General features: G+C 33.2%; 1 protein-coding gene across 1 annotated transcript; it reads right to left on the bottom strand.

The window, feature by feature from the left end:
- Positions 1-10594: 10594 nt before the first annotated feature.
- On the bottom strand, positions 10595-11813 carry LOC140183047 (uncharacterized). The gene is made up of 3 exons (XM_072231048.1): positions 11719-11813; positions 11012-11180; positions 10595-10891 (listed from the first exon to the last, which is right to left on the bottom strand). The coding sequence occupies exons 1-3, from the start codon at positions 11811-11813 to the stop codon at positions 10595-10597; spliced, it is 561 nt and encodes a 186-aa protein (XP_072087149.1).
- Between the last annotated feature and the right edge of the window lie 884 nt (positions 11814-12697).

Raw genomic sequence — 12697 nt, 5'->3', positions numbered from 1 at the left:
CTCTTTGTCTCTTCAGGCTTACTCCGATGCTGATTGGGCTGGTGATCCCATTGATCGTCGTTCTACTACTGGTTACTGTTTGTTTCTTGGCGACGCTCTCATTTCTTGGCGTGCTAAGAAGCAAACGTTCACTGCTCGCTCAAGCACAGAAGCTGAGTACCGTGCCCTCGCTGACACTACTGCTGAAGTTATCTCGGTTCATTGGCTTCTCGAAGATCTGGGTGCTCCTCAGTCGTCCCCTACTGATGTTTTTTGTGATAACCGCAGTGCTATTCAGATCGCCCATAATGATGTGTTTCATGAACGCACCAAACACATTGAGATTGATTGTCACTTTGTTCGGCAACGTATGCTTATTGATGCTGTTCGTCTCATTGCTGTTGGAACACTAGATCAGACTGCTGATATCTTTATGAAAGCTCATCACGCGACTCGTTTCCGGACTTTATTTTCTAAACTCAAGTTGGTATCCTTAGCTCCCACTTGAGTTTGAAGGGGGATGTTAGAGAATCATTAGCATCAATTTAGACCAATTAGTATCGTTTATATTTATATAGTATATCTGTATATTAATTATAGGATTCTATGCCTTTATTACTCTGATTCATTTAGCACCTATAAATATCCCTTGTATATTGTACCTTTTATCACATTCAATAATACACTTTTCAGATTACTCTTTCAGTCTCTTGTTTCTAACAATGAAAATGAGTATGGTGATCCTTTAAAAAAAATGAAAAAGTTTGTACTTTTTTGTTGTTAATTAGTTAAATTAAAACCATTTTTTCCGTGAAAAGAAAGGGAACTGAAATACACATATGTTTTGAAGAAAAAAACATATCAAGCCCAAAAGTTTATAAGAATCAAAATAAAAATACGGGAATAATGTTGTGATCCATCAAGATGATCCAAAAAATATAGATTTTTAGTATAATTTTAGAGAACACTATTTCTATTTATAATTTTAGAATGATGACAAATATATTTATGAACAAATAAAAATAATTTTATATTTAAGGAAGATAAATAAACTATAATTTATGCTCATAAAAATTTAAAATATTGACAAATTATTTATCTATAAATAAAGATATTTTTGTTATACAAAAATTATATTTAGATGAGTTTTTGTGTCTTTACTCTTAGAGGTACATGATTATATCCTCTCTTTTTTTTTTTTTTTTTTCTTCTATCAACATCCCATTTCCTTAATTAACAGTACAAAAAATAATTTATATATAAAAATTAGTCATTAAATTAATTATTATATATTTAAATATATGTATATATTATTTTGTACACTTTTAACATGTGTATTTTATATTGTAATATATATTATATATAGATAACTAATTTAATAATTAATTTTATTTTGTATATATAGTATAGTTGGTTTTTTATTTATTCAAAAAGAGATTAATTTGATCTGTTACACCCTGTTTGAAAATTTTTAATAGTATAGAATTGAATTAAATTCTAATATTTGAAATAAATTAATAAAATTATAGAATTGAATTGAATTTCAGTGTTTAGAATATTTATTAAATGAATTAAAATTTATAATAGACAACTTTATCCTTTATTAATATAACATCATATTTAAATAATAAATATATTTATATATTAAATTATATAAAATAACTAAAAAATTATATTTTTTAACTAATTTTTTTCAATTAAAATTTGTTCACCTCTTTAATTAAAAAAAACAAAAATTAGATTAATCTAAAAATATTAAATTTAAAAAATATTATTATTAATTAAAAAATTAAATGGTTTTTCATAGTTGATTCTAACGACAAACCAACAACAGAAAACAAACATGAACTATGAAGAACTAACTTGTTGAGTCGTCTAATGACATAGCAAGTAAAAAAAAGTAGTTATTAACGGTAAATTATAACAACTAATTCATGTTATTAAAATGAAACAAAATTATGCCATTTTTTACTAGTGTCATGATTGACACAACTTCAATTGAAATGTTTAGATGTATTAGCAAAGCTTGGTATCATTAATCTAAGTTAAACACATAAAATCTATACGTGTGAATATTTTTTTAGATCTACATAGTAAGGATTTGACTCCTCTAAAGTTGTTCACTTTTAAAAAAAAGTAACATAATCTGAACCTTTAATAATGTAAATGGTTTTGATAATCTTAAATAGATAAATAATAAATAATTAAAAGTGTTATAAATATATTTATTGTGGATGTCCTAACAAAATATTGAGCCCTTGGCTAAGAGTTGGATCCTTGGCTATAAATAGCCCCTCTCATGTTCTCTAATGTACCGATGTACGTACACAATTAATAATAAGATTACCTATCATTTTTCCTATTCTCTCTCCTTCTTCCCTTAAATCCTAATCCTTATTTTCATAGTACGTTATCAGCACAAATTCTACTATACGACTAAATAATTATCTTTTTCTTACTACTCACTTTATTTTCTTAAATATCATTATCAATTTTTTTATATATACATTCTCGTTTCTTTATATATATATATATATATATATATATATATATATATATATATATATATATATATATATATATATATATATATATATATATATATATATATATATACACCACACATAAATAACTATTTTATCATTTTTTCTTTCATAAATGTATTTTTCTTTTTTTTCTTTGTTTTAATCCATATATGCACATGCTTTTGTTTTAAATTCATATAAATTCATATATGCATATCATGTAATATAATGTACGTAACGCCATCTTTTTTCCTTTCCTCGGTTTTATACGCCATTTTTTCCTTTCTTTCTTTGATAGTTTTTCTTTTTTTTTTCTTTAGTTTATTATATTATTATTATTCTTATTTGATTTATTTATATTATTTATCTTTTTATATAAATATAACATTTTATTTAATATTAATATTATTTTCTGAGGTGAATGATAATTAATCATATACAAAATTATTTTTCGAAGTGAATAATAATTAATTATAAATATAATCATTCTCCAAAGTGAATGATAACCATAATTATTCCTTTAAGTGAAGATATAGCACCTGTAGTGCTAGTATCACAATTTTATTTACATTCTCAGCAATGAATGTATAACTTTAATAGTTTATTTAAATTATTTTATTTTACTACCTTAAAAGGAATAATATATTTTATCAAATTTCTGAAGCAAATTTATTTATTTATTTTTATTTATCATTTTACTTGTCTTCCTTTCTTTTTATATGTATTATTAATATTATTATTTTTAATTATTTACATGCTTTTATTTATAGAGCTATCATATCAAATTTGCAAAAATTTGAATTTGCCGTTCTTGATTTAACTGGTAAAAATTATTTAGAATGGGCGCTTGATGCTGAAACCTACTTGGAATCCAAAAAGTTTGGAGATACCATAAAGAAAGAGGCACAATCGTCAAGCAAAGATAAGGCTAAGGCACTAATTTTCTGCGTCATCATTTCCATGAGGGGTTGAAAGTAGAATACTTGACTCTTAAAGATCCATAAGAATTATGGACAAATTTAAAAGAGAGATATGAACACCAAAAGACTATACTATTGCTTAAAGTTCGTTATGAGTGAATACACTTAATGCTGCAAGATTTTAAAACAGTCTGTGAATATAATTCTACACTTTTCAAAATAAATTCTCAACTGAAATTGTGTGGCCAAAATGTCACAGATGAAGACTTAATGGAAAAAACTTATTCCACATTCCACGCTTTCAATGTGCTGTTGCAACAACAGTACCGTGAAAAGAGTTTCAAAAGGTGTTCTGATATAATAGGTTGTCTCGTATTGGCAGAATAAAATAATGAATTCTTAATGAAGAACAATGAAGTCCGTCCTACTGGCTCAACCGATTTTCCTGAAGTAAATGCGGCATTTTGTGAACATAAAAGAAATCACGATCAAAATATTGGTCGAAATCGTGGCCGTGGACGTGAACGTGGACGTAGGCATGGCAAATGGAACAATAGAGTTCCTACCCATAATTAAAAGTGGAATAAATATGAAAAGCGTGCTCCGAGCAACAATTCACAAAATGGGAAAAATTTGTGCTATCAATGCGGATTTAAAGGTCATTGGTTACGTACATGTTGTACTCTTGAGCATTTTGTCAAGCTAAATCAAGACTCTATCAAGAGAAAAGGGCAAAAACAAGAGACCAATTTGACTATTCAAAGAGATGAAGTTGAAGCTAACAGTGTTGAAACGAATATGAAATCCACCAATGATATCTATGCAGACCTTGATGACTTCCTTAACCTTTGATTTTGGTGGCCCAAGCAATAATGATGCAATTTTCTTTTTAGAAGAACATTAATCAAGAAATATTTTATTTTAGATTAGTTTTTTAGCTAGTTTTTTTTTATTTCCCTTCTTCCTTTGATTGTAAGTTCAAGTTTTCTTTTAAATTTCTTTTGAATTTTTTTTCTCATTAATGGTAATTTTTATTTTTTGTAATGAAGATATAGATATTTCTCACGCTTTGCTTAAAGCAATTAGTTATTGAATATTTACAATTTATATTGAAGGTCATATGACATGAATAAGATAAATTGAGAAAATAAATTTGTATAAAATCGCAATATATATTAAATAATATATATTGTAAAAGTACAGGAGTTCAAAGTAAAAAAAATATACCTTGAAAGCTTATAATTGTAACACCCTATTACTCAAATTCTTATGCTCGAGTCATAAGTCAATGATAATAAGGTAGTACGACTCTTAAGGTGGATTTTTAATACATAAATATAAGTATAATTGAAAGGAGTATTAATCGAGAAGTTTGAAAAGAGTAAAAATAAAATTGCGAAGTCATAACACTCACGTATCAAAGCATAAGAAAATTCAACGCGTTCGGCTAACGGATGAAATAACTAAAGCATATAAGGAAGAAATAGAATAAAACAGGATATACATAAATATAAGTATACTAGCCACTAGTCGCGACCCACGAAGTTTAGGTCGACTAGAGTTACAGAGTTAAAACAGTTGACAAAAGAATTTCCTATCTCTCCCAAAATACATCACAGCCTCTATAGGCAAGTTTCAAAATAATATATTTAAATCAATAAAAGTTTTTGTAAAATAAAAAGAGAGATCTTAAAACAAAAGTAAATCAGGAATCTAGTAAACTTCGCTACTTCCCTGATGAACCACTACTCACTGCTAAGTACCAAGACATGCATCTGAAAAATAGAATATATGTACGGAATGAGAACCCCAATCCATGGGTTCCTAGTACGGTAAAAGTGCCAAATAAATATAATGCACTATAATATAAATTCACTACGCATCTTAAACTTCTTATCTCGTCATATCCAACCTAAATTCTCACTAATTCGTAACTTGACAACTATCATAGGAGATTCTAATTCTAACCCAAAATCCTTCATACTTCACAACCTCCTAATTGACTAACCCAAGAACTGAATCAAATACAACCAATACAGACAAGTAATATACAAGTAAGACAAGTAAGTCAATTAGTAATTAATCATGAAACATGTACAATTAGGCAAACCAAAGCAATTTAGCAAACCCAAAAAATTCAAACATATGTAGATGATGTATGTCTATCCTATGGCTAATGAGTCTCATCTATCGGTTATCAAGCCAACCTGACGTGTCCGGTAGCTAACCCGAACACTATCTCTCTGTTGCGCATTAATACCATTAGAGGGAATCCATGTCCTATTACCATTAGAGGATATCTATGCCCTGTCATCATTAGAGGGTATCTGTGCCTTGTCACCATTAGAGGGTATCGGTGCCCTGTCACCCTTACAACTAAAGAGAAAACACAAGCATACTCACATTCATTCATTAATCATAAATGCATCTCCGGCATACTCGCTACATTTTCAAGCTTCCTAAATTAATCATAATCATTTAATCATCAATCATATACATATACATACTCAGCCATCCGACTCATAACATAATCCATAACTAGCCATAATTCATTATCAAATATAGCCATTCGACTCATGGCATACACAACACTTCCACCATTATCCTTAGCAACTCATACAATCATCATTAATCATGATTCATCATTATTTTTTTAAGATTTTATAATTTTTATTAAAATATGGGTAGTTTAGGAATAAAATTAAAAATTTTATTAAAAAGGACGATTTTAATACGAAAAAAACGTTAAGGATGATTCTAAGTCAAAAATTACGTTGGGGACGGGTTCGATTCTGACCCTCAACATTAGAGACCAAAACAATACTTATCCCTTAAATTTTATAAATGAAATCATCAAGTAATAAGAATATAATATATGATGAAATAAAAATTCAATTGACATGGTTGTTATATGTCATCATTGTTAATGAATGGCTTTGTATCCTAATATAGGATGTCTTTTTCTCATTTTTTTCAAAATAAAAACACAAGAATGAATGATCTTTATTAATAGAGATAGGAAACGATGAGTATTGTCTTGCAAAAATATAGATAAGAATAGAGAGAGAAAAAAAAGTATACTAACTGTAAGAATTATTCAACATATAGAACATATATTGAGGTTTGAATATAACTAATAAATTAGTAAATATTAGTTACACAAAATATAAATACAAAAGTATGTGTGAATAAAATATATAATTTTACTTGTGTAAGTATAGAGCTTTGAAAAAGTTAGCAAAATTGATAGGCGAGTTTGTACTCGAATTGGTTGAAAGTCGAGTTTCTTCTTGGATCAATTGAAAGCCGAATTTGTTTTCGGATTGGTTGAAAGCCGAGTTTGTTCTCAGATTGATTTATTGATCGATTATGACATGTGAAATTTTATGATATGTAAAAGTGAAGCAATTCAAATGTATAAAGTACATACTTTATAAAAAATTACGATAGATTAAAATTTGATAAAAGGTATTAAATAAAATCTTAAACAAGATTGTTGAAATTGGTTCAAAAATTTGAATGTAAATCAAGTTTTATGAACCTGAGGGGAGTGGGAATTATTTTACTCGTCCCCACAGACGGCGCCAATTGTTCTTGTGTAGATGTGTAACACCCTAATTACCATAAGCCTTACCTCGTGTCGTAAAGTAAAGGTAATTAAAGGTTACGACAGTTCTAAGCTCATACATATAATATATAGAAAGAATTAATATAGTCTAGAAGCCCGATGAAGGATATAGCTAAAAAACAGGAATTGAAAAGCACAAAATGTACTCACGAAGCTACTAACTTAACGCACAAGAAACAGATATAATATAACAAAAGATAGGAGTATAATAGTATAAAGATCTAGCCACGGCTCGCGGAGTTTAAGCTAGCTAGTATATACAGACCATACAAAAGTTTAGAAGTTAAAACAACTTATACAAGTTTTTCTCTCGAAAAAGGCCTCTATGCAAAAGTAAAAATACAAAAGTGAGAGATATAAACAAAATAATCAAAAGACATCCAAGACAGATAAGGATCCTCCACTTCTGTCACCATCCAAGCAACTCACTGAGGTGGGTTGCGACCTGCATCTGAAAAATACAACAGAAATATGGTATGAGAACCGGAGGTTCTCAGTATAGTAACAGTGCCCAGTGATGTAAGATATAAGACTCCGGAATGCCAAAGGCAATCCTAGAACTTCATATCCATCACAAGATTCATCTTAAATCACAACTAAAACAGTAAAGCATAAGTAAAACCTTAACATAATAAAAGAGTTAATCTATCTTAAAGGATTCTCTCACTAACAATTCTCAGCTGTCCCACAGCCTTCACCAACCTATCCTCCATGCGATCCCATTGCCACCGCCTTCCTAGCCTCCTCAATCCCAGTAGAAAACACAACTAATTGCAATGCAAGTAAAAGACAAGTATAGGCATATATTTCAAGTAATTCAAGTAGGCAATTAGACATGTTATACACATAGGTAAACAATTACAAGTCGGCAAAGCAAACAAACAGATAGAAGATGCATATGATGAATGCTTGTCCTACTGGCTGTGATATCACATTGTTGGTTCAAGTGCCAACCCGACACATCTCTATGGAGATGTCGCCCTTTGGAATCATCATTGGGAACCCCCGAGATATGGTGCTCGGAACACCATCCAGGATTTTGTGCCTACACACTCTATTGATCCAAAGGGATGCGAGCGGAATACTCTTCCCATAGACCTCACATCTTAACGTAAGTGGGATTAACCACCGTCCTTACGCCGCCGCCGCTACCTCGACAGGCAGGATTAACCACCGTCCCTGCCAGGCGCATAGCATCTCAACAATCTCAATATAAAATTGTAATTCAGTGGTTTTCAGAAAACATTTTCAGCACATCATGGATCCATCATTTCATTCCGAGTCCTCGACTCATCTCAACCACTGACAATTCAACATTTCCATTCCAAACTCAATAGTTCGTCACTTTCTCAATTTACTTTCAATAATCATCAATTCATTACTCTACCTTCTCTCTCGACCAAACCCATCTTCAGTACACCAGAAACCTAAGCCTCCGTTCTCTAACTTTTCGAAATAATTACCAATTAATTCCAATTAAGATTTTTCCCGTGTTTTTATACCCAAAAATAAGCCCAAGAGTCTTAAAATGGTGCCACAGAAGCTTACAAGCTTGTTTGGAAGGTGAAACAGTTGAAATCAAAGATTTAATTTAAAAACAGGGCATGTGCGTATGCACAGGGGTGTGCGTGCGCATGCCCAGGGAGATTTTCAAAACGTGTCCGTACGCATAGGGGTGTGCGTACGCACAGGTACCAAATTTTTCAATTCTATTCGCTCGCACAAGGCGTGGTAGTGTCCCCAACAGAACGCACCTTCCATTGGTTCTGTGTGCGCACAGGGCGTGCTAGCGCTGCCAACAGCAAGCCTTCCCCTGTGTGTGCGTACGCACAAGTCTGTGCATGCGCACAGGTTCGAAAAATCTCAGGGATGTGCGTGCGCACAAGGCTATGCGTGCGTACACAAACCAGAAATCACAAAATTCTGCAATGTTACAGAATTTCAGATTTTGACGCCAACCTTTCCACAATCATATCTTCTTCTACCAAATTCATATTTCCACAAAATTTAAACCATTTTAAAGCTTGTTCAATCCCCTTCATTTGATATAAAATACATTGAATTTCAAGCAAGGTAACTCAAGATATGATTCATAGAAGTTCACCAAAAATTTAATTTTTACCAAAAGTTCACAAAGTTCAATTTTCCACAATCCTCAACCAAAATCAAACCAAAACCCTTCCAAATTCAATTTTTACATCAAAACCTACCCCTTTTGTCATAATTCACCCCTCATTCAAATTTTCCATCCACATTACCATATCATCAACCTCAACATCACATATATCATACGAAATCATTTTTCAATCCACACAATCATTCATCACCATCATATCATTATCAATCATCATAATTAAAATCATTCAACCCCCATCTCATTCTTCAACATCACTTTATCAACATTACATCACAATTCTTCAAAATAGCCAAAACTCATCAATTCATCAACGATCCCAAATCAACAAATTACCACACATCATCATACCACAATTTCCATCAACCAATTTAATTCAATCCTATCCTATGGGTCACTAGCCTAAGTGTCCAGAAATATTATATACTACATAGAGAAAACCGAAACCATACCTTGGCCGATTCCCAATATGTTCCAAAACTCAAATTGACGGCAAAACGAGCTTCCAATCACAATCCAAGTCACCAAGAATCTCCAACAAGCATCAACACTCACCAACAAGCTCCAATATTCAAGCTAAAACCACACATTTTATATAAATCAAAACTTAATACTCACAATTAACCATTTTACTAGGGTTCTTGAGAATCTTACCTCATCCACTGAAATTTGGGCTAGAACCCAACATTTGCTCACTAAGGAGTAGCACCTAAACAACCAAAACACAAGGTTTTCTCAAAATCATCACTCATTAAACTTGAATTTCTTAGGGCAGCATAAAGGAAGGGAAATTTCGAGAAACTTACCACAAGGCTTAGATAGAAGTGACGGACTCAGTGAGAGCTTCGCGTAGCCACTGACGGCACGCGAATCGGAGCATCGTAGCTCGAGATATCGCGGATTGAAGTGAGAAGTGAATAGTGCTTCTTCTCTCTTCTTCTTCTCTCAATTTCTGGTGTGTGTTGTGTTTGTAAGAGTGTTATGGCTGATGGGTTCACTTAATGAACTCTTATATATGTTGGGCTTGGGCCCAACTTGGGTCCGGTCCAACCCGCTAGCGTTTTTAGTCCGTTTGGCCCAACTTCGGGCCAAACCTTTAAAATTAACGCCCGGTTTTTCATATCTAATATTTTTCTAAGGTTTTTTTACTGTTTTAAATTTTTCTCACACTGTACCGGGCAGACTTAAACCGGTTCGACCGGTTCAACTATCGGTTCTGGTTTTTCGTAGAAAATACATTTTCTAACTCAGAAAAATCTACTGAGTTCAAAAATCACATTTAAATCCTCAAATTCTCATTTTAAATTTTCGGATCCTATTTTTGGAAATATTAATTACTTAACTAGACAATTAATTTGTCGCGGTTCTTACCTTCTCCCTACCAAATAAGAATTTTTGTCCTCAAAATTTAGTGATTACTTGAGAATAGCTCGGAGTAATCATTTCGCATCTCAGACTCCAATTCCCAAGTATGCTCCTCAACTCCTGCTCGCTTCCACGCAACTTTTACTAATGAAACTTCCTTTCCTCGCAGTTTCTTCACCCTAGTGTCATCAATTCTCACTGGTGTTACATGAAATGTCAAGTTCTCCCTCAACTCGACCGACTCAGGCTCTAACACATGAGCCGCATCTGACGTGTACTTACGAAGTTGTGACACGTGGAATACGTCATGCAAGTTAGATAAATGAGGCAGCAAAGCAACCTGATATGCCACCGGTCTGAATCGCCTCAGAATCTCAAATGGTCCTATATACCTTGGATTCAACTTCTTTGTTTAGATTGCTCTTCCGATCCCAGTTGTCGGTGTAACTCTCAGAAATACGTGCTCTCTTTCTTCAAATTCCAATGGTTTCCTTCTCTGATCTGCATAACTTTTCTGTCGACTCTGTGCCATTAGAATCCTCTCCCGAATCTTCTTAATCTTCTCAGTAGTCTCTGCTACCAAATTAGGACCCAAAACACTTACTTCACCAGTCTCATACTGTAAGATCCTGAATTTTTACAAAATTAAATAATAAATTTGTTTATGATTTATTATATTAAGATTATATTTTAAGAGATTTTATATATAAGTTAAGCAATTTTTTATTTATGATTTAAAACTTTAGTAATTGAAAAATAATAAGAATTTTATATGCTTTAGGTCAAATAATTAGGTTTTTAACTTTATTTCAAGATTATAAAGGAAATTAATTTTTATTATCTCTAATTATTGAATTGGAGTATTTATTTGAAAATAAATTTTAAATTGATAATTAAATAGTATTTTTATACATATTATTATTGGATTAAGTTTAGTTTTTAATCAATATTCTACCTAAACCCTAATTCCCCTAAATTAGCCGCCATTTGTCCTTTCTTCCTTCCTAACCTAACCTAATACACAGCAGCAGCAGGTTTCCTTTTTTTCCTAATTCAACCTATGACACAGCAGCAGCAGTAAAGAAAAGGAAAAGAGAGGGAAAAGGGATAGCGGAGAGAAAGAGAGAACCGAGGGGGAAGAAGAGAAGAGGAAGGTTGCGCCGGTACCACTGGGTCCCGCCACCGCCGCCTCGTCGTCGTCGTCCTCGTGAGCTGCCACCACCGGTCTGGAGCCCGCCGCTCGTGTCCCGCTGCGTCGCCATCTCGTCGCATCTAGCTTGCCGCCTATCTGTCCCCGAACCGCCGTCGAGAAAGGAGAGAAAGCAAGAGTGAGGGAGCTACTCTGTCGCTGAGAAGAGAGACAACGTGTGAGAGGGAGATCTCCGTCGCCGTCCTCGTCTGAACCGCCGCTGAGGGAAATTACCATCGTTGAAGACAGCCACCTTCATCGCCGTTCATGCCGTCACCACTCCTCGCCACTGCCGAGCCATCGTCGGACTGTGCATCGCCACGCAAGGCTGTTCCTAGTTGGCGCCGTGGCTGGTGGTTGCCTCTGCTTTCGGTGTAAGCACCCCGTCGGAGCGTTACCGGAGCTGCGGCTGCCCCACCGCCACCTCTGCTGCCGGAAACTGCCGCCTCTCTGAATCCTCTGTTGGTAAGCCCTAACCCTGCTTCAGTTTCTTTATCCGTTAAGTTTACCTTTACCGTGAGAGTTGTTGCTGAGTTTATCTGTGCCATGTTATATGGTCACCATTAGTCTCTCTGCCGCCGTCCAAGCTGCCATCAGAAGGATCCACCATAGCCTCCTCTATTCTTGTCTTCAAATCAGCACTGCCCTTTTCTAGTTTCAATCCCAATTCTGCTATTTCTGAATATGTAACTCCTCAACCCTTACTCTGCTTCCATTTTGGTTTCTTAGTCTTTTTCTATTCTGAGTAAGGAAAATCTATGTTTCTGTTTAACACTACTGTTCTTCCTTCCCTGTTTGCTGATGGAATTATCATAGGTGACAATGTTAATGGTACTAACGAGCTATTAGAGTTGTTGCCGCTACTGAAATTAACAAAAAAAAAGGGATTCAACGCGTTTAATTATGCGGATTGCGAATAATTGAGGTATGGGTTTTTCTTAAAATCTATTTTACATT

Source organism: Arachis hypogaea, chromosome 20 (genome assembly GCF_003086295.3).
Source record: "Arachis hypogaea cultivar Tifrunner chromosome 20, arahy.Tifrunner.gnm2.J5K5, whole genome shotgun sequence".
In the NCBI taxonomy this organism is placed as follows: domain Eukaryota; kingdom Viridiplantae; phylum Streptophyta; class Magnoliopsida; order Fabales; family Fabaceae; genus Arachis; species Arachis hypogaea.
The sequence above is the reverse complement of the archived record's forward strand: the minus strand, read 5'-3'. Positions and strand labels throughout refer to the sequence as shown.

Excerpts from the sequence above, each read along its gene's own strand:
- LOC140183047 (XM_072231048.1), bottom strand. The coding sequence starts at position 11,813 with ATGGCGACGCAGCGGGACACGAGCGGCGGGCTCCAGACCGGTGGTGGC. Across the intron at positions 11,181-11,718 it reads GGCGGTGGCGGGACCCAGTG|GATCTTACAGTATGAGACTG; the intron begins GTACCGGCGCAA and ends GTAAAAATTCAG. Across the intron at positions 10,892-11,011 it reads AATTTGAAGAAAGAGAGCAC|GTTGCTTTGCTGCCTCATTT; the intron begins GTATTTCTGAGA and ends GTGGCATATCAG.